This window comes from Cetorhinus maximus, chromosome 8 (assembly GCF_964194155.1).
Source record: "Cetorhinus maximus chromosome 8, sCetMax3.hap1.1, whole genome shotgun sequence".
NCBI lineage: Eukaryota > Metazoa > Chordata > Chondrichthyes > Lamniformes > Cetorhinidae > Cetorhinus > Cetorhinus maximus.
Window position 1 is genome coordinate 6135356 of NC_135886.1, and position 27775 is coordinate 6163130.

The window sequence follows — 27775 nt, forward strand, 5'->3', positions numbered from 1 at the left end:
TCCGGCGGGCGCCATGTTTCCTGCTGGCAGGTTTCCCCCCCTCCCCCCCCCCACCGCCGCACATCCGGCGGGCGCCTCCATGTTTATTGCTGGCGCCCAGTGGCGGTACCGCGGCTCAGGGTCGTCGAGAGGTTTGATTAGCCGCGGATTGCCGGTTCTAAACCCGCTTTTGGTACTGGTTTTACCGTTATTACATCGATAAGTCAGTGAGGTGCTAACGTAGGCGGCGCAAGGTGGGCTTTTAGACGCCTTTAGGTTGAGCGGAATGGAGGAGCGGGTAGGCCGCGGTCGGTCGGAGAGAAGCCTCGGACCCGCCTGGAACGGCTACCCGGCGCAGGTGGCCCCTTGAGCCGGCTGAGACAGAGAGGGGGGAAGTGCTGCAGAAATTAGGGGTAATATTTAACCAGAGCATCTTCATTGTCTATACTCACTGTTAAAAGTGATCCTTTGTTATTTTTAAACCCAGCATCAGGTGTTTTTTCGGGGGAAGAGTTTGGGGGGGGTGGGGGGGAATTGGGGGTTTGAAGGAACCATTTGGTTTTTAGCCCCCACATCATGTGTCAATCAGCCCCTGATGGGAGCCAGAAGATCCACCTTAACTTGGATCTGACGTGGCACCCATGCCCTTTTTGGGGGTATTAATCCCAAGCCAGGTTGCCAGCCACAGTTTATACATGTTCAGCCTGGCTGCTGGCCCTTTTTTTTTGTAGCTCATTGAGTTTAGATCCTGAACTCGCTGATGCTCATTTTGTGGCCATCTCCTCCATGGTGATGGGGGGGCATGTTGGGGGGGGGGGCCTTCATGCTCACAGTGAGATGTTCCCACCTTTGGAATTCGTCACTGGGATAACCTGATTTCCTATGGAAAGGAGCTCTTAAGTGCTGTCGACGTCTGGGTTTGCAAAATCCAACCCTGCCTTTTTTTTTGGGAGATGGGTTGACGGTGGGGGGCGCCGAAGAGAATTGTCCCAACGTTCCCATTTTTTAAAGTTATGGTTTCAGGAAAGAGCCTGCCCAGCTTCAAAATGGACATGTGCTGAACTTTTTAATATCTTGGCTTTTTTGCCGCGTGATACAGACCCACTTGGTGTTTTTCCTGTTTTGAATTATGCAACATAACATGGAAGGCAGGGTGTTTTTGCTGGTGCTTAATTTGGCTCCACTTGGACTCTATTCTTTCATAACCCTGCCAAGTGAGATTGTATGGCAGAGGCTAGTGAGTGTCCCATGATTTAGCTGTCAGGTAAAAATAAATGGAGCTACTTCAAGTAGTGGGTGGGGGGGGGGGGGTGGGATGTTGAAATCTAGATACTCCATCTGTTAAATTAAATGGAGTTGGTCGCAATGCCAGATTCTAAATGCCATATTTGTAATCCATGCCACTAATTTTTTTTTTCAAGACCTATGTTGAGTGCCAATTAAATTTGTTTCTGTTGAAGAGGAATTCGTAACCAGAGTATTCTGATGCGAGGTTCCTTTGGTTGTGTGCCCCTTTTTTAAAATGAAAGCTCAGCATTTGACTGAAGAAGTATGGTCCTCCCTTAGTTGGCACTATAGAACTACAAGGGTGAGATGACATGGTTTCGCAAGTTCAGAGAATACTTAATTGGTACCAGGGAACATCTTCTCATTGCGTTTTACTAATTTTGTTCCCTCCCTCTCCTCCCCGGGCTGTGTTTAAGTTTTTGACTGTGCACAGAAAACAGGGCAACATCAACCTTGATTTGTGATTAAAATGTTTCGGTGTCACCCCAATCTGTTAATATACCCTTGTCTGTAGGACTCTGCAAGCTGTGTGTAAAATGCTGCATTTTAACAAAAATTGCCTGCACAAAACTAAACCAATAATGGTATAGCACTCAAGTAAAACGCAATGGGCAATTGATGAACTTAAATGCCAGTGTACTGTAGAGGAGCATTATGCCTCTTATGCCTGTCATTTCCAAAATGGGCTTTTTACCTATTTTGATCACAACAGTATACCTTTGCCCCCTGCACTCATGCCCAGCCCTCAATTTGGGAATAGACCTGGGAGAAGCTCTGTAACTGAGCTATTCTTATGGGAACCCTAATACAAGCGTGGTCTATTTTCAGAATGTCAAGTAATTAACCAGGTGCGGCACCTTTTGTAAATATATCTTCTATTCAGATGGAGACCCAGGACACCGACTCCTCCATTTGCAGTCATCCCCAAAAGTTTAAGTAATACATTGTGTGAAGCACTTTGAGACATTTCAGTGGAATGAGTTGCTATATAAATGCAGCTCCTTTGGTTGATTTGTGCCAATGTTCCAGACCTGTTATCTCTGTGCCCCAATGTGTAGATGATATGACTGATCAGCTTTTCAGCATTCAAATCACTCTTTAAACACAACATTTCCTGAGGTGAAAAATGTGTTGTTACAATTGAAAGTCCTGTTTTTGTTTCTTCTCGTCAATGGGCGCAACTGCTATCAGCAGAATTTGTAACCCGCTCATTTGACACATCATAACCAAATCCCTCTCTTTGGACCCAGCCCAGTTTGGAGTCCAGCCTGCAGTCATGGTCCAGGTGCTCCTTCTGAATTCAGTGTTAGTAACTCCTAATTTTAGATTTGGTTTTGCTGTGTTTGAAAACTAACTGGTTGTAGCTAACTCTGGGTATTAGCAATGGAAGTAAGTATTAAAGCTTCTTAATGTTAAAGCTGCAGTATCCCCTTCTGCATATCATTTATTCCCCTACCCACTGACCCGTTGATGTTGATCATGAACTACAGTCATTGGGAAGAATTCTGTTATCAAGTGGGGGAATTGTGCTTCAAGCACCCAACGTTCTACTCTTCTGCCAAAAATGAACACAATTCCATTCCTGCAGAAGTGGTAGTGTGCCCAGAGACCTGTACTGTCTTCACTCGATGAAAAAGCTGCAGTGACTTTTCACCAGTCAGGTTTCCATTGCATGCTGATGGACTCCTTGGGTATTCCCAATAGGATAGAGGAGTTTACTCTCGATAAATTCCTGCAAGCTCAAATTTCCTACAAGATGACCTGCCTTTGGGCACTGAATCCTGGCAGTATATTTGCAGTGCCCATCTTGATTGATCCCAGCATGCTTACTAACTGGCACTGCTTGGGATTGCCAACCTTTGATCACATTCAGAGGAGCTGCCCAGGCAGCAGTGGCATTTACCCCTGTTACAGGGTGTGTTAAGAAAAGTCTGTTTGCAAATGGGGATACTGCAGTGAAAATCCAGAATGTTTCTGTTGATTGAGGGTTGTGTATCAAAGCATGCCGGGGATGCTGCTTACGAATTTGGGGAGGTTGTTTGTGCTTTTCTTCAATAGGTGCAGATGTCCTGGAGAAGCAGAGTTGGATCCGTGTGTTTTTTTTATTAATTAAGTTAGCCATTTCTCGCCACACAAAAAAAACCCCGTAATCCAATGCCAATCAAGGCTACGGAATCTCTTGGAAGATTGTAGAAAGAATGGGGTATTTCCCATCGGCTGTAAGTGTAGCAGCAGCCCGGCTACATGATTGTGAACTTTATCGGAGGAGTTGATTTTTAATCCCTGGCTTCCTGCAGTTCAACAGAGCAGAAGATGGACTCATTCTAGCACCTTCAAGTAGAGTATTTATAAGGCACTTTGTGCATGCAGATCGCAAAATATTTCTACCCAGAGTGTGACGATGGAGGTGATACTTAGCCATCCATAATTGACGGATTCAGTGTTGGTTGACCTGCAGAGACACGTGGCTGGATGCCTGAAGAAGAGCACTCAAATTGCTGACCATTCGAAGGTACATCAACTGCTCCTTTCTAATAGGGTAACTCTCTTTCACTAGTGTAGCGTTGGTTTGCAGTAATCACATGTGGCTTTTATTCCACCTGCACATGGGAATATTAAAGACATGTTCCCAAGTATTCACCTTGTTATTGGTTCATGTTATTCAAATAACTACCTAGCCCAAGAGTTGCGATACCTATGGCCCTCGTAGTAATTGATTGAGCTGTTGATTGAGACCAACTCCCAATGGGTATTTGGAACTGGTATCTCTGTACCTGTTGCCCACTGAGTATTTTAAGACATTTTACCATCATATTTGAAATGCTGCATGTAAAATACCTGTACACGTGTTGCATGCCTCTGTGTCCTCCTATCTTAAGGCACATATAATACATTTTTCTTCAGTTGGGCTTCCTGATTATTCTGCATTTTGTTGTTGATTAAAGTTATGTTGCTATTTTGAAATCTTTAATTGTGAGGCACCATTTGGTGATTGAATTATTTTCTCTGATTGTATAGCAGCTCTAGGCCAGGAATCCCCAGCTGGGATTTCTCCAAGCATCTTGTAAGAGCCTGGGGTTTTGGTTCAGTTGTTTTCCTCTCACAACTCTTGTTTAAAACACAAAAGGTAATTTTTGCAGCAAGAGGAAAGTGTCTTCAGAAAGGGAATGGATGCAAACTGTCGTGTAGCTTGCTCTGATGCTAACTCTTTTGCCATAATTCCCTTTTAGTATTTTGTGGCGCTTGAGCTTAAGTTACTTAATTGAAGAAGTTAATGCAATTTAAACGCTATTTGTAACTACATTACAGCATTGTACCTTCTTGTGTAATTCACTCACTTTGCAATCTTGTTTTTCTTTTGGTTTAGATAAAGGGTGAAAAAGGTTCCAGAAGATTAGTGTATTGTCATCTCGCCTAGGCAGACTATCTTACACTGCGACTCAATAGATAAGAGTGTGGACAAAGTAACAGTGAAAGTCTTTGCTTGATTTGGGAGGAGCTGTTATACTCCAGCCATGACTCAACAAGGAGACGATTGTTACTTTTATTTTTATTCTACATGTGCCAAGGTTGGTATGCAGCATTTTTAGTGAGCTTTTGGGGAATTAGCAGACCATTGTAAATGAGGTATACCAGAAGAAAGTTAAAAGAATCTATTGTTCCAATACAGTCAGTCCAGAAGAATTCTGTTTTGGTGTCTTTCTCAAATAGCAACCTTCCAGTTGACTAGTAGTTTGAGGTAGTCAGACTAATGACTAGACACTCTGCTCAACTCTACTGAATAAATTGAGCACACATACTTACTTCACGGTTAGCGACAAGAACACGATTGCATATTTATGTCCAAGAATTGGACGTCAATAATGCAGAGTATTTTTTTAATGAATTTCAGAATGTCTGGAAATTATTTTCCCCAGAGCACAGTTTTGCTTAAACAGATGGTACAGCAAAAATATATTTGACCTAATTTTACTGCTGTACACAGGAACAACCTCTCTCTGCTTGAGTGCTATTCAGAAGGTGTGCTGTCAACAGCCTATTCTGCGTTGATCCTTGTATGTCTGTACTTTTATGTTAATTTCAGTGGAACAGGGAGTATTAGCTCAGCTTGTTTGTATCAATGAGACATGAAGTCCAAGAATAGTTCTTATGTATTTGTTAAATTTACTTTTGCTTGACAGGGGGACAACTGTCTTTTTCGTCACTGTGAAGCAGCCCTCGGCAGTGAGACCATCTGTACCTTGTGGCAGGAAGGCCGATGCTTTCGGCAGGTCTGCAAGTTTCGTCACATGGAGATTGATGTAAGTTGTCAGCCACGAAGTCTCCCTGTAAAGACATTTAGATCATAGGTTCTGTGCATCTGTAAAAAATAATTATCTGAGCAGGAGTACAAATTTAAAACTGCTGTGTGTTCACCTTTATTATTCCTGGTGTTTCTATTTGTACAATTTTATTCTCTTATTGAGCTCCCTCGTCTTGTTTCTCTGAAGATGCATGCCCTTGAGCTGTGCTGTTTAGACTGTTGTCGACATGTAATAAGATTAATGTGTGTGATGTTACTTCACTGTGTGAAGTACAGTAAAGAGATGATGTCTTTTTTTCCTTTTAGAAGAGGCGGAGCGAGATCCCCTGCTACTGGGAGAAGCAACCCACTGGGTGTACAAAGTTGAACTGTGCTTTCCGCCACAGCATGCCTCGTTTCATCGAAGGAGTCTTCTTCCCTGCTACAAAAGGTGCATGCACTCAGATTGTTCATTTCTGACATGGACACGGGAAGCATTTAGAAATCCAGTCTGGCCTTTCTGTGCCAGTCGCTCTCTTTATAAGTGCGTCTTCATGTAATTGACACGTGTGTTAGCAGAATATGAGGGTGGGTGTCAGGAAACCCTTGAGTTATGCAGGCTAAGAAGCGCATCAAATCTTTGCGTTTCACTAAGTGATCCATGGAATAATTTATGCCACAAACTATTTTTTTTATATGACTGATACTATGAGCTGCTATTGTACGGCTTCCTTGTGAAGTAGAACTTGGAGTTCATTTGGTGAGCTGAGTGACAAAATCGGGTGAGTGAAAGAGGTGACCCTCAACAAACACCAGAAATTTGCACTAGAGATCAGAAATGTATTCTCTTTCACCAGCTTTCAGTATATCTTAGGATAAGAAATAGTAAAACTTGCAAAAGTATAAGTAAGTGCCTTATTGAAATCTGCTCCTGAGAGACTGAGCCGTCGGCTGTTTCTGCTTACTTCACGGTCTGCATTTGATCGTTTTTCTTTCTTTACAATCACGTCTCTATCGAGCAGAGTCTTTCAATATTTTAAAGACAGGTGGATAGATTCTTGATAAGGGGTTAAAAAGTTATTGGAGATAGACAGGAATGTGGAGTTGAGGTTACCATCAGATCAGTCATGGTCTTACTGAATGGTGGAGCAGGCTTAAGGGGCCCAAGTGGTCTACTCCTGCTCCTAATTCGTAAGTCAGTCACAGCGTAGCAGCAATTTGAAGATTGTGGGTTGTTAATTAGTTTTGGGGAGTACAGAACTCTGGATATCAGTAAACTGATCGGGATAGATCTGAAATTTCACATTTTCATATTAAAAAACTTGCATCGCGATCATTCTATTTATACTTGGTGCTTGGGTTTTTTTTTACATATTTCTTGGAAAATTGTTTAGCTGTGCCTCATTATTTTTGTCCTTAACGTCTGGTTAATATTTAAGTTGCTGTATGTTTGCTGCTTTTAGTACTCCGAAGTGCATTGTTACCAATTATAATCTTCTTTACCTGTGGTACGGATGCACCTGACAGTTAAATTACTTGCACATTCAGTGCTTAATGTTCAGTCACAACTCTGTTCACAAAGATATGTTCACTCATCTCAGGTACCCAAACTAAACAGGAGGTGGCTGAGGCAGCTGAGGAGCCCATGTTACCACAGTTACCTGTCAACCAGTTACAACAGACCAAGATCCCTATTCAATCTAATCCATCCCCTCAAGTTCGGGGGGTGATGAAACTAGAGGCATCAGAGAACGTTCCAAGCCCCACTCACCCTCCTGTGGTTATCAATGCTGCGGATGATGATGAAGATGATGACGGTGAGCAAGTTTAAATTCTTCTGTCGTAATGTGCCTGCTTTTTCCTCCTTATGGCGGTTTCTGTCCTCTCCCCCTTTTGAAGGTGCTGTCTCATGTTCACCCTTTGTGGAATTTATAGACTCTGAATAGATTATAGCAGTCTCACATCACAGTCCAAACTCAGTCAGGAAATTATCTGGAATACCTTAATTAACACTAGAAGTGAAACTGGTTTCAGGTTTATTGTAAAAAAAGAATTTCTGTTCCTCTTTCCAGGGTAACTTGGAGTCTTGACAAAGGTTTGCTGGTGATATAAATTGAGTTCCATTCCTTTCCATGAGTGCTTTGCCCGAAGGAGGGTCCTTGGCTCATTGTCTGTTGATGTTTCATCGTGAGCCGTTTTCCTTGGTAGTTTAGGAATTAATAATCGGAACAGTATCTAGTTCTGTTATTCAATTATATAATTAGCTCTGCACCCCCCACCCCCCCCTGTCCTCCCTACCGCCAATTTCCCCATTGATAAGGAAGACTTTTGGCCCACAGTTGCTTGTACAACAAGTTTACTGGTGCCCTCCAACCCTTTGCCTTTGAGCAACTCAATGAGTAAGGAGATTGCATGGTGAGGCCCCAACGAGTATAAGTTAATTACCCAGTGTTGAGCTGTCCATAAGTTTGTGCATTTTTAAAAATTGTTGCTTGTGACCTATCTGGTCAGTCTGTTTCATTTACTGTATCCCGTGAAGATTCATCACACACCCTAAGTATGAAAAGATATAAAAATTATTGTCAGTAGATGGGTTGCCACCATTTTTTAAAGTTTGCAGAAAAACTTCTATTCATTTCCTTCGTCCACAAATCTGATTACAAAGGAAGCCTGGTTAAGAGGTGGAATTTAAGTCATCAGTCGGGATAATGAACTACCATCTTCTCATTCGTTTAGGAGAAACATGTCAATGAGAGAGGTTCAGTGTGGCTCCTCCTCCCTTCTAAAACATAGTATATTACTTAAATATTGAACTTAATGTGTTTTTGTGTGCCTTTTCTTCTTAACAAAACTTAAATCTAGTTTTACTTCATTCAGCAATTTTCTGTAACCTTGATAGTTGGTTAGCAACATTTTATATCTCTCCATGGCTGCATTGTGGTCTTCAAGTGTTTTAATTGGTAGAGCTTAAAATTTGGTAGTGTTAGGCAGAATCCATTACATATGTTTTTCAATTATTTCCATTTTCATAATTTTGGTCCTTTTCATGTTTAACAAACACACTCTTTCTAACCATCCTGTTTTGTAGATCACTCATCCCTTTAATATGATGGTAAAAATGGTCGCCATCGGTTAATGGGTCTTTATTCCCCCTTCGGATCAGTGATCCTTTACAGTTGTAAATTGGATGGCCCTATAAGGCTCTCCTTTTGAGAGCTATACAAAAGCTACACGGTACTGAAGAAAATCAAGGAGCCAAGGAATATTTCAGGTGGTTTCTTTACTGTAAAGTGTGAGAGACAGGGGTACATCCAGAATTAGTGACTAATGTTTCCATTCTAATTTCAGATCAGTTTTCTGAAGAAGGAGAGGAAAATAAAAACACTCAGCCACCAACTGCAGAGGAACAGAATGGCATCCGCATTATTTCAGCCAAGAGACAGACCTTCCCTGTTAAGAAAGGTAATCTGAGAGAATCCCAGAAATAATTAGAAACTCAGGGCCTCCTAGAATTAATATTTGACAGGACAGTTCTAGTGTCTAGTTACTAGCTTGTCACTGCAGTTGAAAAGGAGACCAGGTCTTGGGCTTACCACAAGTAGGTGTCATGGGAGGCAAGAGTGCTTTGATAGCTAACTTTTTTCACTGCCCCAAGAAGGAAATGGAGGGTTACGATGGTAGATTTAGATGAGGAAAGATCTGTTGTTTCTGTTCTGTTTTATCAATAAAACTGCATTTTCTGCAGTGGTAGTATTGTCAGCTACTGTAAGGAAAACAAAGGATTTTTCAGAAGTACATCAATATTTACAAAGATGCCCCCCAGCTTTTTTTCCCCGCTCCGCACCCCCCCAGCCGCAGTTCTCCACTCTTTCCCTCTCCCCTCGTCCCCTCCGGCCTTACCCTATACAATCTCTCATGACCAAGCTGGTCTAAGTTCAAAATGACGCTGATTCATTTTGCTGTACTAGCAATGATCCTGTTTTCTGTCAGCAGATGACAGTTTGGATTTTGGTATAAAAACCCTGGAGCAGATTAAACAGAAGAAATTCATGAAGGAGAAAGTGAAGGAAGTGGGTAAGTCATCGTTGCTGTCTGGCTTGTCACCTCTGCTTTTGTCTTCTGTGGAGGTTTGGCAAAGGTTGGTGTTTCAGAGGACGGTCTTCTGTGTGCCATTCTTCAACCTTGTCCCTTTTCTTTCTTGTCATAGATGAGCCATCAGTCGATCTGGTGCCACAGGCACAAAAGGTGGAGCAGAATCGTGAAAACCTAGTCATTGAAAAGGAAAATGTGAGGACGGTTTTCCGAACGGTGACCTTATCTCCAAAGAAATGTGAGTGTTTTTAGCTCATTATTAAATTGAATTCCATGGCAACTCACATAAATTGTCATTAGCTAGATGGAAGGGGCATTATTCTACCGCACTATTTCAGGAATAAATTAGTCATTGTCATCCTGTATATTCTTTCCAGCCAACAGGTATTCCAAGTTAATAGTCTATAAACCTGCACTCTTGAACAATAACTTCCTTTTCAGTCACATTTAATTATTTACTTGGTGATGTAGTGGTAATATCACTGGACTAGAAATCCAGATACCCAGGCTCATGCTTTGGGGACATGGGTTCAAATCCCATCGTGGCAGCTGGTGGAATTTAAAAGCAATTAATAAAATCTTGAATTGAAAGCCTAGTCTTGGTAATGGTGACCATGCAACTATCATTGATTGTCATAACTCATCTGGTTCACTGATGTCCTTTAGGAAAGAAATCTGCCTGGTCTGGCCTACATGTAACTCCAGACCCACAGCAATGTTGTTGAAATGGCCTAGCAAGCCTCTCAGTTCAGGGGGCGATTAGGGATGTGCAACAAATGCTGGCCTTACCAGCGGTGTCCACATCCCATCAAAGAATAAAGAAAATTATACGTTTAGTATTTTAAAAGCTTGGAGCTATCATTAAATTCATGCTATCCTAAATTCATGCTGTTCAATTTGTGATTCATTTTAATCAGTTCTCCCACAGTGAAGATATTGGGAGCAATCAGCTCCATAGTCGCTGTGGAGGTTTAACTGTAATCATCCCTTCTTGAGATACACGTAAGAAATACCTGGAATGCACTCCCTGAAAGGAAGCAGATTCAAAAATAACTTTCTTGAGGAATGGGATCAACACTTGAAATGAAAACATTTGCAGGGCTATGAACCAAACAAGCTTCTTCAGTGCTATGATTTAATGCCAACAATATTCTTGTGGGGATGTACTTTTGTCCGTTTTACTTGTATGCAATGAGAGTCCAGCAAGTTATTGGCCTCTCTGCAAGAGAATAAATATACCCTAGAAACCAGTTTAACAGTCAGTGATTTCTGTGGTAAACAGATAAACAATGAAAATTTCACCCATATCATTCGGACGTGGTTCATCAAAATATGCTGAGGTGTGTTCTACACTAATTTATACACCCGTCTACGTGCTCATGTCTAAAAGTTATTTGGACCCCTATGTATTTTGTATGTGAAGAATGAGGTCATGTGTCGAGTAATAAGATCACAAGTGAATAGTGAGACTATACTAATTAAAGACAATTGCCATTGGGCGTGTGGGATACTGCTAAACGTGGTGTAACTTCTTTGAAAGACTATCTAAAATTGGGTGGTTACACATTATTTGTTACAAAGAATACCTATTTTCATTTTATTTTCTCCTCTAGTAACCATAAATGAAGCTGAACCACCTTTTAAACGCAGTCTTGCCGAAAGACTTGGCAAAAAGAAAGCGTTACCAAAGGATAACCCTGAGGAGTTGCCAGTCAAAGGTATCTTCCATTCCACAGTTTCGTCACAAGCAGTAGCTGTGTGGTTGAAAATTTCCAAATATCTCCACATCCCTGAAAGAATAAAGAAAGACACACATTATATAGCACCTCTTCACAACCTTGGGCACTTTACAGCTAATGAAACGTTTTTGAAATGTAGTCACTCTTGTGACTTGGGAGATGTGACAGCCAATTTCTGCACAACAAGTTCCCATAGACAACACTATAATATGATCTTTCGGCCTTCATCCTGGGTAGCAGTGTTAATTACTGGGTTCTTAGTGACGTTCTTCAGTGCTGTGTCATTGGAAACAAGAATTGTCTGCAGGTGTTTTATCTTCAGATCAATTTTGGCCAAGAAGAAATTTCTGTATCCACTCCGTCCAGCTTAATCTGTCATCCTAGTTAGCTTGAACTCTCCAGTGAAAACATTAATACGATCTAGTTGACCTACCGTGCTGCTACTCCCAATGAGGCAAAAGGAGTCTTAAATGTCATTGTTGCTAATTGCATAATTTGCATAAATGCCATTTTGATTAAGGTATTTTTTTAATTTTTAAAGCTGAGATTGAAACGACTTTAAAACGCAACCTCTCTGAGAGACTTGGCAAAAGGAAGATACTGGCTGAGGATGGCCCTGAAGAGCTGGCACAGAAAGGTACAGAAATCATTTTGCAAGTTAGGACTTGCTCAGCTGTAGTCTGGCCCTGAAGTTGATACCATTGGAGAAGAATTGAGATAATGAATAGCCTTGGTAACCCAGAGGTCAAGGTGACACATCTGGTAACAGAAGATTAGAGTCTAGTCAGGCCTCTGGCAAACTCAGTAATCTGCCTGGGGAGTTTAGGGAGCCAACAAGCCTTAGCTCTTGCCAATTTGTGTCTAAGTGAGTTAAGAGCAATTACTTAAACAATTAAAAAATGCTATATTGGTCTCCGGATATTTTTGGAAAATTCTTTTGATGTCTTCATGAGCTATCACTAAACTCAGACATTTAATACTGACAATTTTTAGTAAAGACATGAATAATTTATAAGCAAAAAAAATCAACTTGTATAGAAAAACTCTCTTGCGAATTTTTTGATTGGAACCCTGTATCTCTCTCAGAAGTTTCAGGCTTGAGTAACTGACTGATTTGAGACTCAATAAAAAAACCCAAAGGAATCAGTTTTAATGGTGAAAATAATTAGAATTTTCTTTGAGTATAAAGTAGTAAAATGAGATGAGCTGTGAACTCTTCAGCTTTTTCCTAGCATAACTTTCCTGATAAGTTGTTTGGGGGGTGGGGGGTGGTGTTTAACAAATAGTGTGTTACGTGTGCGCTGAATACAACTTTCCACTTGGATATTTGACCTTATTTAATTTTAACATACTTGGAGCCCTAATGATTTTAAAATCATAAAATTAGTATTAGTGGCCCTAGCTGAAAGGGATATACTGTACAACTGTTCCAGCTTGCCTGAGATATTTTTTTTTTTTACGCAAAATCTTATAGTAATATTAAACACTGTTGCAGAGACTTTTTTGGAGATATGGTGGAAATTAGTTTATCTCAAAATTTATTTAATTTTCTCATTATAAAAGTCTACACACTAAAGAAAATGAGTTGTTTTCCCACTGAGATACACAGATTTATTTGTTCATGTAACTGATGGAAACAAATGCATCAATATGCAGTGAGGAAGGAAAAACATCTGTAGGAACCAATTAAAAGACACCTCTGTTTTTAAGCAGAACTCACAAACATCTTGCTTAGTCCTTACACCGGAGATGCCACTTTTTCCTTCCACCCACCCCGTGTAAACATTGTGCAGTGCCATAGAAAATCAGCTAGTACTGTATATAAATCACCTTTTTGCTTTCCTTTTGGTCCCCATTTCTATTTTTTTCCCGCCAATTATCTGCATCAAATTCAGAATGTGGGTGAACTTCATCCAATTGTTCTGTCCAACCACTAGAAGTTGCTGCTTAGTGACGTGGCCCTAGGATTTATTTTCCATTTTCTGAAATAAACATCACTGGGCTTGATGGTAATGCAGCTGAGATTGAAGGTACCTGCCTAGTCCATGCTCTGTACTGCTCCTTAGTCACTATAAAATCAAATGTATCTACTGAGAATATTCCTGTACTTTCTAAATACAGAAGTGACTGGTTCCCATTGCTCTAAGTCACTCACCAATACCTGTGTATTTCTCTCTTTTTGTTTCAGTTCAAGCTCCCAGGTCCATAAGGGAGAGGCTTGGTTTGCCTGCAGAAGTTTCCACAACAGAAAATGGTAGGTAGCCAGAAATGAAGTGTATTGAATAGGTTAAAATGCTGCATGTGGCAGTCATATATAAGTGTTTCTTCTCCTTGAATGACCTGTCATGGTGGAAAGAGCATTGCTGAGGTGGGTTGGCCAACCAAGCATTTTTATTTCTCGTCTAAGATGTCTCATATATTTGTCTCTTATCCAGATGGCAGGCAATACACTGGTCCTAGGTTCCTCAAGTGCTCCTCACTAGTCAATCTGTAGGAGTTTACGTAAATAGACCCTTACATGTGCAAAACGACTGTTTTATTTTCACACCCTCCATTTGAGAAATGTGAATTTTCTATTCGGGAGCTTGCGTTGGGTATAATCCTCATACTCCAGTGGATCACGCTTGCACTGTGACCCATTTCAAAAGAGGTGATTTGCGCCTTTGCCGTGGCAGCTACAGAGCTTGAAAATCCACCCCTGAGGTTCTTCTGCTTTAAACTGGAACAATTTATTTGGGTCAGTTCCAGTGTGATCTAATCGTGATGTCTTTCAGCGGCCTCACCCAAAATAGAGGGTCAGAAGTATGAATTTGCACTGACTGCAGTCTCGATAGTCCAGCAAGCTGTGATTTGTCATGTCTTTCCTTTCCTATCTATACCTGCATTAAGCAACAATGAATGCTTGACTTACATGGGGAGTATGGCAAAGTGCTATCAAGTTGACCTTATTACTTATTTGCTGGGCAAATCTTTGTTCCATCTGTGACCTTGTCTTCTTGATAGGGCTAGATGACTTGTTATATTCTGCTCACCTCAGAAACTGCCTTTTCACTGCCCGTGGTGTACAGAATTACAGATCTCGGGCAGTAACTGATGCCACACATGGCAAAAGTAGAAACCCGCAGGATGTTTGCATGAAGTTACACTTTACCAGATTACCTGCTCTACTCTGTTGTAATCCAGCTCTCGATTGGCACTTTGCAGAGAATTGTCAGTAACAAAATTCATTCCGCTTTGCAGAAAAGCCTGTGAGTAAAGCAGAAGGCTCTGGAGAAATAAGAGTGAAAACTCTGGAGGAGATTCGCAGGGAAAAGGCTGCCAAGCGGGACCTCGGTGACGGCAATGGAGACTTCAAAGTTGGTGTTACTGGTCTTAACAAATCTATCCAGGCCTCCACTTTGCTGGAGGAAGCGTCTAAAATCATTAGGACGGTACGGGCGAAAACAGCCTCTGAATCTCTACTGAAGAAGCAGGGGCAATTCCCGGAAGAAACCGGAAAGGATAACGTATCCAAAAAGCATCCAGAAGCTGATCCAAGAAAGGAAAAAAATCCTGGAATGGGAAAAGGCAAAGGTGAATGGCATTTTGATTGTGGCCTAACCAATAGCCAGTAGTATTTTAAAAAGAACAGGACCTGATCATCAGTATTTAGCTTCACCCTGTGGTTCCCCTGCTTTAAACTCCATTTTCCACAACTAAGTGAGCAAATGATTTTCTACCCCTTCCATAAAGAAGTGCTGAAAATGGTATAGGTTGACAGCTGTCTACTCATCTGTGTGGTTGGCATCTTTTCCTCAGGTTTCTCCAGGTAAAATGAGAACTCACCAGGCAGCCTGTGTCCACTGTGCAACAAGCTGGCCCTAATCCTCCACCAGGACCTCCAGCCACCATACCTGGCATTTCTGGAATTCTCTCCAATGTTTTCACCTCCCCCACCATAAAAAGTCTCCACATCATTGATCATCCTCTTGGTCCCCTCCACTAACTGTTCTGCTATTGCTATCACGTAAACCTTCTCTTTCCAACTTCTCTGTTAACTCTAAATTGCCACATTGCTTACCCAACATGAAGTTCTGCGTGAACAGAAATTTCCTGCGACTAAATGTCGGGAAGGCAAAAGCCATTGTTTTTGATTCCTATCACAAATTCCAGACCTTATACAATCTCCCCATCCCTCTCCTTGGCAACTGTCTGACACTGAGACAGACTGTTCATATCTCACTGCAAGGTGAGCTTCCAACCACATGTCCTTGCCATCACTAAGACCGTCTAGTTCCAGCTCCATAGCATTGCCTGACTCTGCCTCTGTGTCAGCCCATCTTCTGAAACCACTATCCATGTCTTTGTTATTTCTAGACTTTCTGCTCAAATGGCCTCACATCATCTACCCTCTGTAACTTCTGAGGTTATATGAAACTCTGCCTGTGTCCTAACTTGCACCAAATCCTATTCACTCATCAGGCCTGTGCTCTGACCTACAGTGTTAATAAACACCTCTATTTTACAATTTGCATTGTTTTCAAATCCCTCCTGTTGGGACTTCCTGTTGTCTGTATTTCCTTCAATCCTACGATCCTCAGAGATATTAACGCTACTTCAATTTCGGCCTTTTGAGCATCTCCAATTTTAATCATTGCATGATTAGTGGCTGTCACTTCAGCTATCAAGATCCCAAGCTCTGGAATTCCCTCTCTAAACCTCTCCACCTCTCTCCTCCCTTGGGACACTCCTTAAAAGTAACCTCTTTGACCAAGCTTTGGTGGTCATCTGCCTTAAGATCACCTTATGTGCTCAGTATTAAATGTTGTTTGATAATGCTGCTGTGAAGCACCTTGGAACGTTTTACTACATTAAAGCACTATATAAATAGATGTTGGATATTTTGTGGTGTAATAAGATAACCATAAATAAATGTAATTTGTAGAATTGCCTTTGGCACCCCGTAACTCATGTCTGCCTGTGTGCACAATTAATATGTCATACTTTAAATATGGCCATTTTAAAACTCAGACTCCACTTTCCTTGGATATTTTAGTTTCTTGTTTGTTTCTTTTTAAAAACAAAAGGTGTTTTTGAAGAAAGCAACGCTGCTTCACCTGGAATCGTTTGCTTCTTCGAGATTATTATCAGTATAGAATGTTGAAAGCTCCTGGAGTTCACTCCTTTTAATCCATGTTGTGTACTACAGCAAAAGGTCGGAAGGCATCCCCTGATGAAGCTCTAAACAAGCCAAAGCCACTGGAACAAATAAGAGTTAAAACTCTTGAAGAGATTCGACGCGAGAAGGCACTGCGGAGGCAAGAGAACCAGGAGAGTCTCTCAACACCTCAAGAGAGCGAGAAGCCAAAGAATGAGACTCTGCCTACCCGGAAGAGACTGCTAAGAATAACTAAACCTATAGGTGAAGACACTGAACTTTGATTTAATATATATTCATTTCTTGCCTTTGTATTTGATAAGGTGCCACATCAAAGATTATTACGGAAAATAAAAGCACATGGTGTACGGGGTAACATATAGGCATGGATAGAAGATTGGCTGGCAGAAAGCAGAGAGTATGCATAAATGGGTCTTTTTCTGATTGGCAGGATGTGACGAGTGGAGTCCTGCAGGGGTCTGTACTGGGGCCTCAACTTTTTACAATTTACATCAATGATTTAGATGAGGGGAGCGAAGACATGGTAGCTAAATTTGCAGGTGACACAAAGATAGGAAAGTATGTTGGAAAGAGGTTGCAGATGGATATAGATAGGTTGAGTGAGGGCAAGGATCTGGCAAAGAGGTTTAATGTGGGAAAATGTGAGGTTGTTCACTTTGGCAGGAAGAACAAAAAAGCAGAGTATTACTGAAATGGAGAATAGCTGCATAATTCTGAGGTACTGAGGGATTTAGGTGTTCTAGTACAAGTCACAAACAGTTAGTATGTAGGTACAGCAAGTAATTAAGAAGGCCAATGGAATGCTATCCTTTACTATGAGAGGGATTGAACATAAAAGTAAGGATGTTGTGCTTCAGTTATACAGGGCATTGGTGAGACCACCTCGAATACTGTGTGCAGTTTTGGTCTCCTTTAAGGAAGGATGTAAATGCATTGAAGGCGGTTCAAGGGAGATTTACTAGATTGATACCTGGAATGAGTGGGTTGTCTTGTGAGGAAAGGTTGGACAGACTGGGCCTGTTTCCACTGGAGTTTAGAAGAATGAGGGGTGATTTGATTGAAGTATACAAGATCCTGAACGGCCTTGACAAGGTGGATGTGGAAAGGATGTTTCCTCTTCTGGGTGAGTCCAGAACTAGGGTGCACTGTTTTAAAATTAGGGGTCGCCCTTTTAGGACAGAGATTAGGAGAAATTTTTTTCTGAGGGTTGTGCGACTTTGAAACTCTCTGCCTCAAGTGGAGGCAGGGTCATTGAATATTTTTAAGGCAGAGGTAGATAGATTCTTGTTAGGCAAGGAATCAAAGGTTATTGAGGTTAGATGGGAATGTGTAAATCGAAATACAAGATGATCAGCCATTATCTTATTGATTGGCGGAGCAGGTTCAAGGGACTGAATGGTCTACTCCTGTTCCTGTTTCTTATGTTATCAACTTTCATGCTGCAGTTATAGGCCAGTGCTCCAGTTGCATCTTAAGTGGTATTGCTACCTAGAGAAGAGAAAGCTGAAAGGAGATTTGATGGCTCAAAATCACGAGGGGTCTGGCATTGTAGATAGGGAGAAATTGTTCCCATTAGCAGAAGGATCGAGAACCAGGGGACACCTATTTAAGGGGATTGGCAAAAAAACCAAAGGTGACATGAGGACAGGTTATTTTACGCAGTGAGCAGTAAAGAACTGGAATGCACTGAGATTGGTGGAAGCAGATTCAATCGTAGCTTTCATAGGGTATTGGATACTTAGCTGTAAAGAGAAAATTTGCTTTTACACAGGAAGAAGGCAGGGGAATGGAACTACCTGAAATGCTCTTGCAGAGAGCTAGCACAGAGACACAACAGATCCAGTGGCCTCCTGTGCTATAACTATTCTGTGATCTGGGAGCTTGAAGAGAAGTTGAGTTGGGCGGGGTTGCTATTTTAAATACCTTGTTCCAGTGGGGGAGAGCAGCAGCTGATAAAATTATCTGTTTTGTAATCATTTATTGTAACTCCTCCCTCACAACTCCAGGTTTCAATCCACACTCCTCTTGGTTTAAAATTGCATAGACATTGTTCAGAACTAATGGCTAACTTTTAATCCCAGATAGAAAACTAAAGTTCTTGTCTTGCTGAAGCTTTTGTCTTGCACACATGTATATAAAGCATTAAAATATTAACAGTCCTGATAATCTTATGGCTTTATATTTGTGGGTGAGAGCCAAGTTGGCAGTGTTAATGTCCGTATGGCTGAGGTGGTAGAATTTAGTTTTAAAAAACACTTTATAATTTTTGTTTAATTATACTTTGGACAGGATGGTTAGGTGATGTGAAGGTACAAAGTGATTTGGGGGTTCAGATTTAAACGGCATTAAAAGCAACACCAAGTGTGTAAGGCGAGTTTTAAAAAAAGCTAATGAGATTACTGAGTTTTATAGCATGGGATAGAGAATATAAACAGTGAGATATATTTGTGAACATGTGCAATTTGGGCTGTACATTCTAGCAAGGATGTTAAGATAATAAAACAGATACAGAGCAGATTCACTAGGGCGTTGCATGTTATATGGGAATACAAAGAGAGACTTGGAAAGATTGGGGCTATTCTTGTTAAAATAGAAATTACAGGTGTTTTTGGTTGAAGAAATTTAAAGGAATGTGACAGTCAATAGAAACAAATTGTTGTCAGTGGTTGAGTAGTGTAGAATGGGAAAACACCTATACAAGTTTAACTATTAAGAGGGAGCTTTTTGTTTTACACACAGGATTGTGAGGTTATAGAATGTATTGTTGGAGTCGCTGGTCATAGTAGCAACCGTGTCAGCATTTAAGAACAGGTCAGCTAGGTAGTTGAAGGTGAAGGGATATGGGAAACGGGGTGAGCACGTGGGATTAGGATAAATCCCAATGTAAAGAAAGTGTGGCCTGTTTAGGCCAGATGGTCTTTTTTTTAAACTTTAATTTCTGTGTTGTTCAGGAGAATTTAAGACTTTGTATAATCTTTTGCGCAGAAGCTGTCAAGCCGGAAAAGGCAGATGTTGAACCAACGGACATACAATCAATGGATGCTGCCGCCCAAGGAGACACAAGGGAAACTAATAAGGTCAGTGCAATTCATAACACTGGGCATCCTGTGGACCTTCAAAAGTTACAACTTCATCTTAGCAACTGAAGTAAAATCTATGGTGTACAGGCATTTTTTTTTTGGAAATATTTTATAATTTAGGTATAATAGCCAGAAAAGAAGAGATCCTCATCAAAAGATTGTGCATTCAAGATGGTCCATACTTGTTCTTCTGTACAAAACTCCAATGGACTCCAATCATGGGGAAAATTGCAAGCAAATTCTATCCGAAATAAGGTGTAGCAGGTGAATCTTTTGTGAGAGAGAGAGAGAGAGCAGTACCACAGATTGAGAAGCAACTTTGAATATAATTGACAAATGAATTTCAACAATTGTGAGATGTTGCATTCTGATAAGAAAAATAGAGGTAACATATTACATGGAAAATAGGAATCTAAATGGGGCAGAGGAGCAAAGGGATCTGGGAGAGTACAAATATGCAAATCACTAAAAATAGCAATGCCAGTTAATACAGCAATTTTTTTTTAAAAAGCAAACCAAGCACTGGGCTTTGTATCTAGAGGAATAGAATTGAAATGCAGGGGAGTTACCTGGTATCGAACCTTGGTTAAACCACACTTAGCATTACTGTTTCCAGTTCTGGTCACCATATTATTAAAAGGATATAGAGGGACTGGAGAGGGTGCAGAGAAGATTTGCAAGGGTGATTCCAAGAAATGTGTGGGTATACATAGCAGGAAAGGATTGACAGGCTGGGTCCCTTCTCTCTTGACCTCATAGTGGTCTTTAAATTCTGAAAGGTTTTGATAGTGTGGATACAGAGCGCATGTTTCCTGCTGAGGGGAAGAGCATAACTAGAGGCCATCAATATAAGATGGACAACAAGAAATCCAATAGGAAATTCAGAGGAAGCCTCTTTATCCAAAAAGTGGAGAGAATGTGGAATTTGCTACCACAGGGAGTGCTTAAAGTGAATAGTATAGATGCATTTAGGGGAAATCTAACAAGCTTATGAGGGAGATGGTTGCAATGGTACATTTAGATGAGGAAAGATGGGAGGAGGCATAAATAAACATAAATGCCAGCTTGGACTGGTTGGGCCGAATGGCCTGTTTCTGTGCCATACATTTTATGTAATTCTGTCCACTTTCTTGCAGCCTGCAAATGAAAAGGAATGTCCAAGATTGCAGAAAGTGCAAGTTAAAAGCTTTGAGGAAATACTGAAGGAAAAACGCCTTCGACAGCTGCAGGAAACCGAGAAACAGCCAAGTCAAACTCTGCTGGGAGAAGAGGTGATTGCAAACAAAACGAACTGTGAGATGCAGGTTCCAGAGCAGAATAATCAGCCTGCGGCTTCAGCAGAACTGAAACCAAACAACCGTCTCATAACTGAACAACTGACCGTTAAGACAGACGAGAAGCTGACCGCTGCCAAGCCTGAAGTGGCAGAACCCCCACTTGCTCAGAAAGGTATATACCTTGTATTTTCATTTACATGCGCTTGCTTGCCTCTGCATGTTCTTGGCCTGTATCTCCATTCCTTTTGCAGTTGGCAGTGATGAAGTATGCTGATTTCTAGCATATTAGTAACTATGCTGTTCTTATTGCTTAAGTCATTGAACGTGGTAAAATGTCACCTTTTCCTCATCTCATGTCCTTCACTTCTAAAAGGATCATTAGAGCTCAATACTGATTATGAACACAATTCTGTGATGTGTGAACAAATGCCTCGTTTTGTTACAAACTTTCCCTACTTCCCAGTATTGCTGGAAGGTTGAGTTGGAGCACTTGCCTGCGTTTCTCTCGAAGTGTTCCTCACCTTGGGTCACACTGTCTCTAGACCATGTTCCCGGGATCTGACAGCCCTTTTATCTGGCCGACATTTATGGGAAGCTTGAGCCATGATTAATTCTGAAACAGATGTTGTATTGAGACGATATGCTTCTGAGCCTGTCACTAGTAAAACGTCCGCCCCGACTCCAGGCACCAGTGATAAGTACACGCCAACTATTCCCTGCTCGGTTGCTAGTGGGTAGCTGAGTTGATTGTAGGTGAAGATTCTCCATGATGCCTCTGCAAACTCTAGCCGACAGCAGCAACTGATAACAAAGCTTCTGAAATGAGCCTTTCATTGAAATTGTGACCACTTGCTGACACTCAGTCAAATCCTATCTAGCATTCAAGACTTCAACTGTGTTGGATTTCTGTTTTTATTAAGAAATTTGGCTTTACTTTTTCTTTCCTTAAGATTGACTTATTTTTCCTTTCTTTGCTCTGCTGCTTCCTCCTCTTTTGTACTTTACACTTGCTCGTTTCTCTTGCTTCCTGAATCTGTTTTTTTTTGCCCTGTTTAGTCTCCACTCCTGACCCTGGCCACCTTGCTGCCTTTTTTGCAAATTCTTCCTCTGTGCCCACGCACCTGATTCCAGATTAATTTAACTTTTTGCTCCACTTTTCTGGCTGACACCTGGAATTGCCATTTATTGTGATGATGGTTTGAAAGGTTGATGGATCTTGGAGCGTGTATGTGGGGGAAATCAGGTGAAACAAAAGAAGTAAGATTCAGTACTGTGTCTAGAGACTGGATTCCTGAGACTGGCTGAGCTGGATTCTGGTCCCTGCTAAGGCCTAATGCATTTTTTAATATATGAATAAATTATTGAAAAGAACATAGGAGGCTTGGAGACTGTTTTATCAGATTCTAATGACTGATTTTCATTGGGTTAGTTACAGTAATGCTTTTTCTGACTCCCACGGCGCTCTAATCTCACACTATCCTTTTTACAGAGAAACCCCAATTAAATGTGAAACCATCATTTGTGAAGAACTCTTGTCCTGTGAGGCTCAGCCAGAAACGCAAATCCCCTGACAGCCATCCTTCCAGCATTATGGCAGTTAAACCACTCAACACTGTAACTACTGATCTGACAAAGGAGCCACCAGCAGGAACGATCATTACAGTAAGAATCTCTCCTGTTGATACCTTTTTATGTATATGATTCAGTTCATTTTTTATGGGGCAGGCTAAAGAATGGCTCCAATTAACTAGAGAATTGGAAAACCTTTCTCTCTCGCCTCTCCATCAAAAATGAACAAAAGAACAAGCATCTCAACAGTTCTTGAGTCAGAATCTTTTCTCAATGTGAAATGCATTTTTAACATCTATGGGTCACGAGTTGCACTGGTCACTGCATTACGACAATGCCAGAGAGGACAATTCTGGTTTTATTTCTGCCATGCAATATCATTTACCAGTCTCGACTGTGCAACCTTGGTGTGACTGAGCATGGACTGTAGGCTGGAAAAGCTGAAGAGGCTTGTTTTCTACATTTTTCTGAGACCACATCGTCTACTAGTGTGTGCACCCTGGGAAGTGACAGGGATTTGCCAGAAGTTTTGGTGGAGCTCGAAGGTTTTTATGCACAATGTAATAGCACCTATCTAACTAATCTGCCTCACGTTGTGGGCAAAGTGATTCCTTGTTCTGTAACTCAGGATTGGCAGGCACCTTTATTGGTGTATTGCCTAAATGCACCAATCTCATGTATTCCCCTTGTCCCACATTCTGAATTCCAGATACTCAGACATCTACTAAACTGTGGTGATCCTTGTTAAAGAATTTTTTCCTATAGTGCGATCTGTGTGTAGCTTTCCAGTCATTTTTTACAAAGTAGCTTGCCATCAGCTTTCTTTGGCACAGTAAATGTTTGTTTTGCTTCTGAATGGCATGTTATAGATATGCTTTTTTTGGGTAACGGTTTAAGTTTTCTGTCTTCCAGTCTACAGCATCATCAGTCCAGAGAGAAGAGCTAACCCCTCTGACTTTGCAGGTGCCAGAAAGATCCAAGGAAAGGTGAGATCTCAGTTTCATTATCTTGTATGAAAGGTTTCAAAGAAGTAATCTTTCCAAAGTTTAGTAATCCTGCAAAAAAAACATGCCTGGGCTGCACCCAGGCACACTCCTGAATGCATGCCAATACAATTTGGGAACTTGCAAACAAGGCTGGAATTGAAGGCAATGGAAAAAAATGTGGGAGGGAAGAGTGCACATTTATTTGAAACAATTGAGAGGGAAGCTGTACAATTGAGGAAAGGTGTGGAAGAGTCACTGCAAAGATAAATACAGACAAACACACTTGACAGCACAGTAAGTTATGTAGACAGGAACTTACAAAGGGACATAGATTAAATGAGTGGGCAAAACTGGCAGAGGAGTTCAATGTGGGAAGGTGAAGCCATCCATTTGGATCCGATAAAAGTAGATTTGAATATTTTACTGGCAAGAGATGAACTGGGGAGGTCAAAAGAGGGTTGGATGTGGAGGCACAAAACTCAAAGCTAGTGTACAGATACAGAAAGTAGTTAAAAGAGTTAGCAGAATGTTGTCCTTTTTTCTCAGGAATAAAAAGGAAGTGATGCCTCAGTTGTCAAGGGACTTGGTCAAACCCTGCCTTGAAGTACTGCGCTCACTTCTGGACTGTGGGCCTGAGCATGAATATATTGGCCTTGGAGGGGTGCATAGTTGATTTGCTTCTTAATGCTTACTATCAAGGGTCAGACTGGAAGAATGGCTATTTGGTCAAGTTTCTGGATGCTATACAGCATAATTTAGCAGCTGCTAGATGGGGAAGGTGGGGCAGAATTTACCCCTTTCTGCAGGGGTTGTGAGACAAAAAATGACAATGGCAATTCCAAGGTTAATGTCAATAGTTCTAGTTTTAAAAATTTGAAGAGCGATTTGAATAATGTCTGAAAAACAATATATATATATTCTATGGATAATTGATTTTATTCCTTTCTTTCCAGGAAAGTTAATCTTGCCGGGCAAAGCACACCACCGACTACTTTGCAAATGGAGATCAATAGCTTTTCCCCTCCTCGAATGCCTCCTAAAGCTCGGAGGTTGAGTTCTACTGCATCCAAGTCTGGGACAACTGAGGATGATTTTGAAGAGCTGATGAAAGAATTCTCAGATGATAAACTTGAAGCAGAAATCGACCTGGACCCTGGAAAGGATGAGGATGACTTGTTGCTTGAACTGTCGGAGATGATTGACAGCTGAAGGACTTGTTAAACATTTTTTGGACCTGCTCATATGGATTCAAACGGAATTTTCTGCGTAATAAATGGAGACCAACTTGGACCTACATTTTGTATTCAACTGGGGCTGTCTATATTTTTAAAGCTGTAAACAGAGTTAAGTCTGCATATCGTGTACAGACAGAAGCCAGATCTGTTTTAAACAAATACTGGTGTTACGACCAATTGAATTAACTGATTAATTGTGACCTTATGACTGCTGGCCACATTTTTCCCCAAGCCCTCCCAAAAACAAATGAAAAAAGTGGTGCGATATTATCCTGCCTTTGGATTTACACAGTTTGAGAACCCAGTGGTGCAGCCTATAATCAGCTGGAGATGTTTTTCTGTCAGCTTTGATATGAGGGCTTTGACCATAACTGATGATGCAGCAGCGATAATTGTGTTTGCTCTTATTTTGTAATATTTTCCTTCTTGGCCTTGGCTCATTGGTAGGGACATCTGCCTGTCCTAATCTCACCTGCCAACAGTAATAAGGATATTAAGGCTAGTTTTCTGGGTGTTTATTTTATATGTAGAGCCATTCCTAGCCTAAGGCTAAGTGAAAGTATATGGAGCAGCCTAGGTATTTGTATATATAAAAAAAAAACTTTGGATTGTACATAAGGGCTGTGTAATTGCAAGAGTCCTGATGGCCTGTGCTTAAAAAAGATGATTACAAATTTAGCATTTAATCACATCAAATTGTCAAATAACACCGAAATCAGGATTCCTAAGCATATTTGAAAGAGGGGTAAACATTATTTCTGAGCCCAGGATACCATTGTAAACTATCTGTTTGATGCAGCCTGTGAATGCTACTGGAACTGCTTCAAATTTACCCTAACAGTTTGAGAAACATGCATGTTTTTGGTTCCCAGAGGCTTCTGGCTTTGTGTCTGGACAGTTAACACCATGTTAATTTGAGTCACTGTTATATACATGGTGTTTATCTCAACATATGTTTTGTGTTATCTTTGCCTTCTGCCAACAATTTATAATCCACTGTTAAATGTTTCCATTATTGTCCCAAGTTCACCTTGCACCACACCATGTGCTTGTGATCAAATTATGGGAGGCTCCAGTCTGAACATACGGGTATTTGAATAGAATAGTTGGGTGTTTGCAGACCGTTCTGATCTCTCTCCCTGGAAGCGGATCAGCCTCTTTTATTTTGTATAATCCGTTGTATTCGCATCATGGCTGTGGTATAACAAGTGGAAGAAAACATGGATACTCTGAAACTACCTTAAAGTAACAGCCAGCTAAATGAACAGAAGACAGACGGTTATATGATACTGATGTTTATTGGAGATGTAGTCTCCAAAATGCAATTGGATGTTTTGGCTTGGGGAGGGGGGGAAATAATCTGTCTCCTTAACAAAAGGATCAAAAACATTTGCTGCCACATTGGTTATGAGGCTGGGCTTTGAAGGGAGACTTGACAGGTTTGTATATTCTCTTTGGCATATAAAGCTGGAAGATCCAGGGTCTGTAACTTGAACCCATTTGTCAAGGATGTTGTAATGCTACCAATGAAGAATCCAACAGTGTCCAAGGAAGTGAAGCTTCTATATGGTAACTTTAGGGGTAGCCAGACTACCTGCTGTTTCCAAAACAATGTTGAAAGATGAATATCCTAAGGATATGCAGCCTTTATGTGCTGCTGTTAATCTGTAAAGCCAACTATTTGCTATGGTAATCCAATTGATCAGATTGCATGGAGTGCCAAAGTCAACCTTTGATTTTCTGGTCACTGCGTGATGGGCTGGAAGAACTGAAGAAAATTGCTCCTGTGGGATTTATGGATATGCATTTTGAAGAGATTTGAAAGGAGCAAAGTCAGTTTATTCATTGGTGAAGACCTGTTGACATTGAAGCATATCCACTGTGTGCAAGTGCTTTGTGGTCAGAGGGGGGTCGACAAAGCGGTTCACTCCACTTCAGGGAGTTGTTTCCAAGCCTGGTATATTTGTAGTGCCTTAAGTTAAACTGTTCACTGTCTGCTTAGCAGAAATGGTTTAATTTTTGATGTTTGACTCTAATGGATTATTCCTTCCCCAGTGACCCACTCCCCACCCCAATCCAATCAGCAAATTACAAGTTTGCAACCAGAACACTGCAGCTCCAGGTCTTTGCACTCCAGAAATAATTCTGAAACGCTGTTTAAAAGGCAGCAGGTACTGCACTGTAGAGTCATTGTTAACATGGTACTGAACTGGGAAGAAACAGAAGTACAGTATGAAAGCTCTAGTGCTGCAGTCCCCTTAAAATCCAAGGGCTGGATGATTGTTTTACATTAAAGCAGACTCTTTAGTTGCTGGTAATACAAGAAACCAGAAAAATAAATTAACTGGTTGTGATCACGAAGGTCACTTTGCTGGTTCAGTTTTGTTTGTCAGCTTCCTGTACCTTTAATATGATGGACTCCACACCTGTCTGAATGGCTGATAAGAACAAAAGTTTTTAAAATGATTGAAAAACACCAGCTATGTATTTTACTTCACTGAAGCCCGTGTCCATACACAAATGCAGCGTCATGTTCCAGAGCAGCAGTTGTCCTGTAAAATACTTAAGTTGCTTCTTTAAAGCAGCCTCTCTTGTCAGTATTCTGCAGATGTAATGCTATCAATATGTTCTTTATGAAACATTGTAAAATATTTGTTTTGTTCAATTATGGTCTGCATTTAGGTTGACTAATAGAATTTGTGTTTAGGATTTAAGAGAGATGGTCTGTGTTTCTAATATTTCTGCTCTTGTGCCCTTTGACTTCTATGTTGTACTTTTTCTTTCAGTTTATTGTTTCAGACATGCATCCATCCTATGGGGTGATTTTATTTATGAGTGTATGTAAACTCTGAATATGTAACATTTTCTTTGTAATAAAAGGACTATATTGTTCAACTTGTACAGTTTGCTAGGACTACCCTCTTGGACCCTTGGGAAGATCACAGACAAAATAGCAAATGTGGCTCTCGGCAAGACAAATCAGAGCACGTCACTGCTTTTTCTAACTGACCACTTTGGGTGGTTCTACTGTACTTGAAAATCACAATGTACCCTGTAGACTACAGTATGTGAGGAGAAACCTAACCAAATG

General features: G+C 41.0%; 1 protein-coding gene across 10 annotated transcripts; it reads left to right on the top strand.

Moving 5' to 3' along the window:
* Positions 1–59: 59 nt before the first annotated feature.
* zc3h11a (zinc finger CCCH-type containing 11A) lies at positions 60–27577 on the top strand. 10 transcript variants are annotated; one of them, XM_078546371.1, is made up of 19 exons: positions 60–172; positions 3325–3778; positions 4634–4835; positions 5448–5567; positions 5876–5999; positions 7150–7365; positions 8897–9010; positions 9539–9622; positions 9756–9878; positions 11254–11358; positions 11921–12016; positions 13568–13633; positions 14620–14952; positions 16568–16780; positions 19523–19614; positions 20754–21066; positions 22384–22556; positions 23376–23449; positions 24403–27577. In XM_078546371.1, exons 3-19 carry the CDS (start codon positions 4782–4784, stop codon positions 24656–24658), a joined length of 2556 nt encoding a protein of 851 aa, XP_078402497.1. In that variant the 5' UTR covers positions 60–172; positions 3325–3778; positions 4634–4781; the 3' UTR covers positions 24659–27577. The 10 variants fall into 10 exon arrangements, with proteins under 10 accessions (XP_078402497.1, XP_078402498.1, XP_078402495.1 ...); XM_078546372.1 differs by having other exon boundaries at positions 69–172; positions 3564–3778; XM_078546369.1 differs by having other exon boundaries at positions 71–172; positions 1401–3778.
* The last annotated feature ends 198 nt before the right edge of the window (positions 27578–27775 follow it).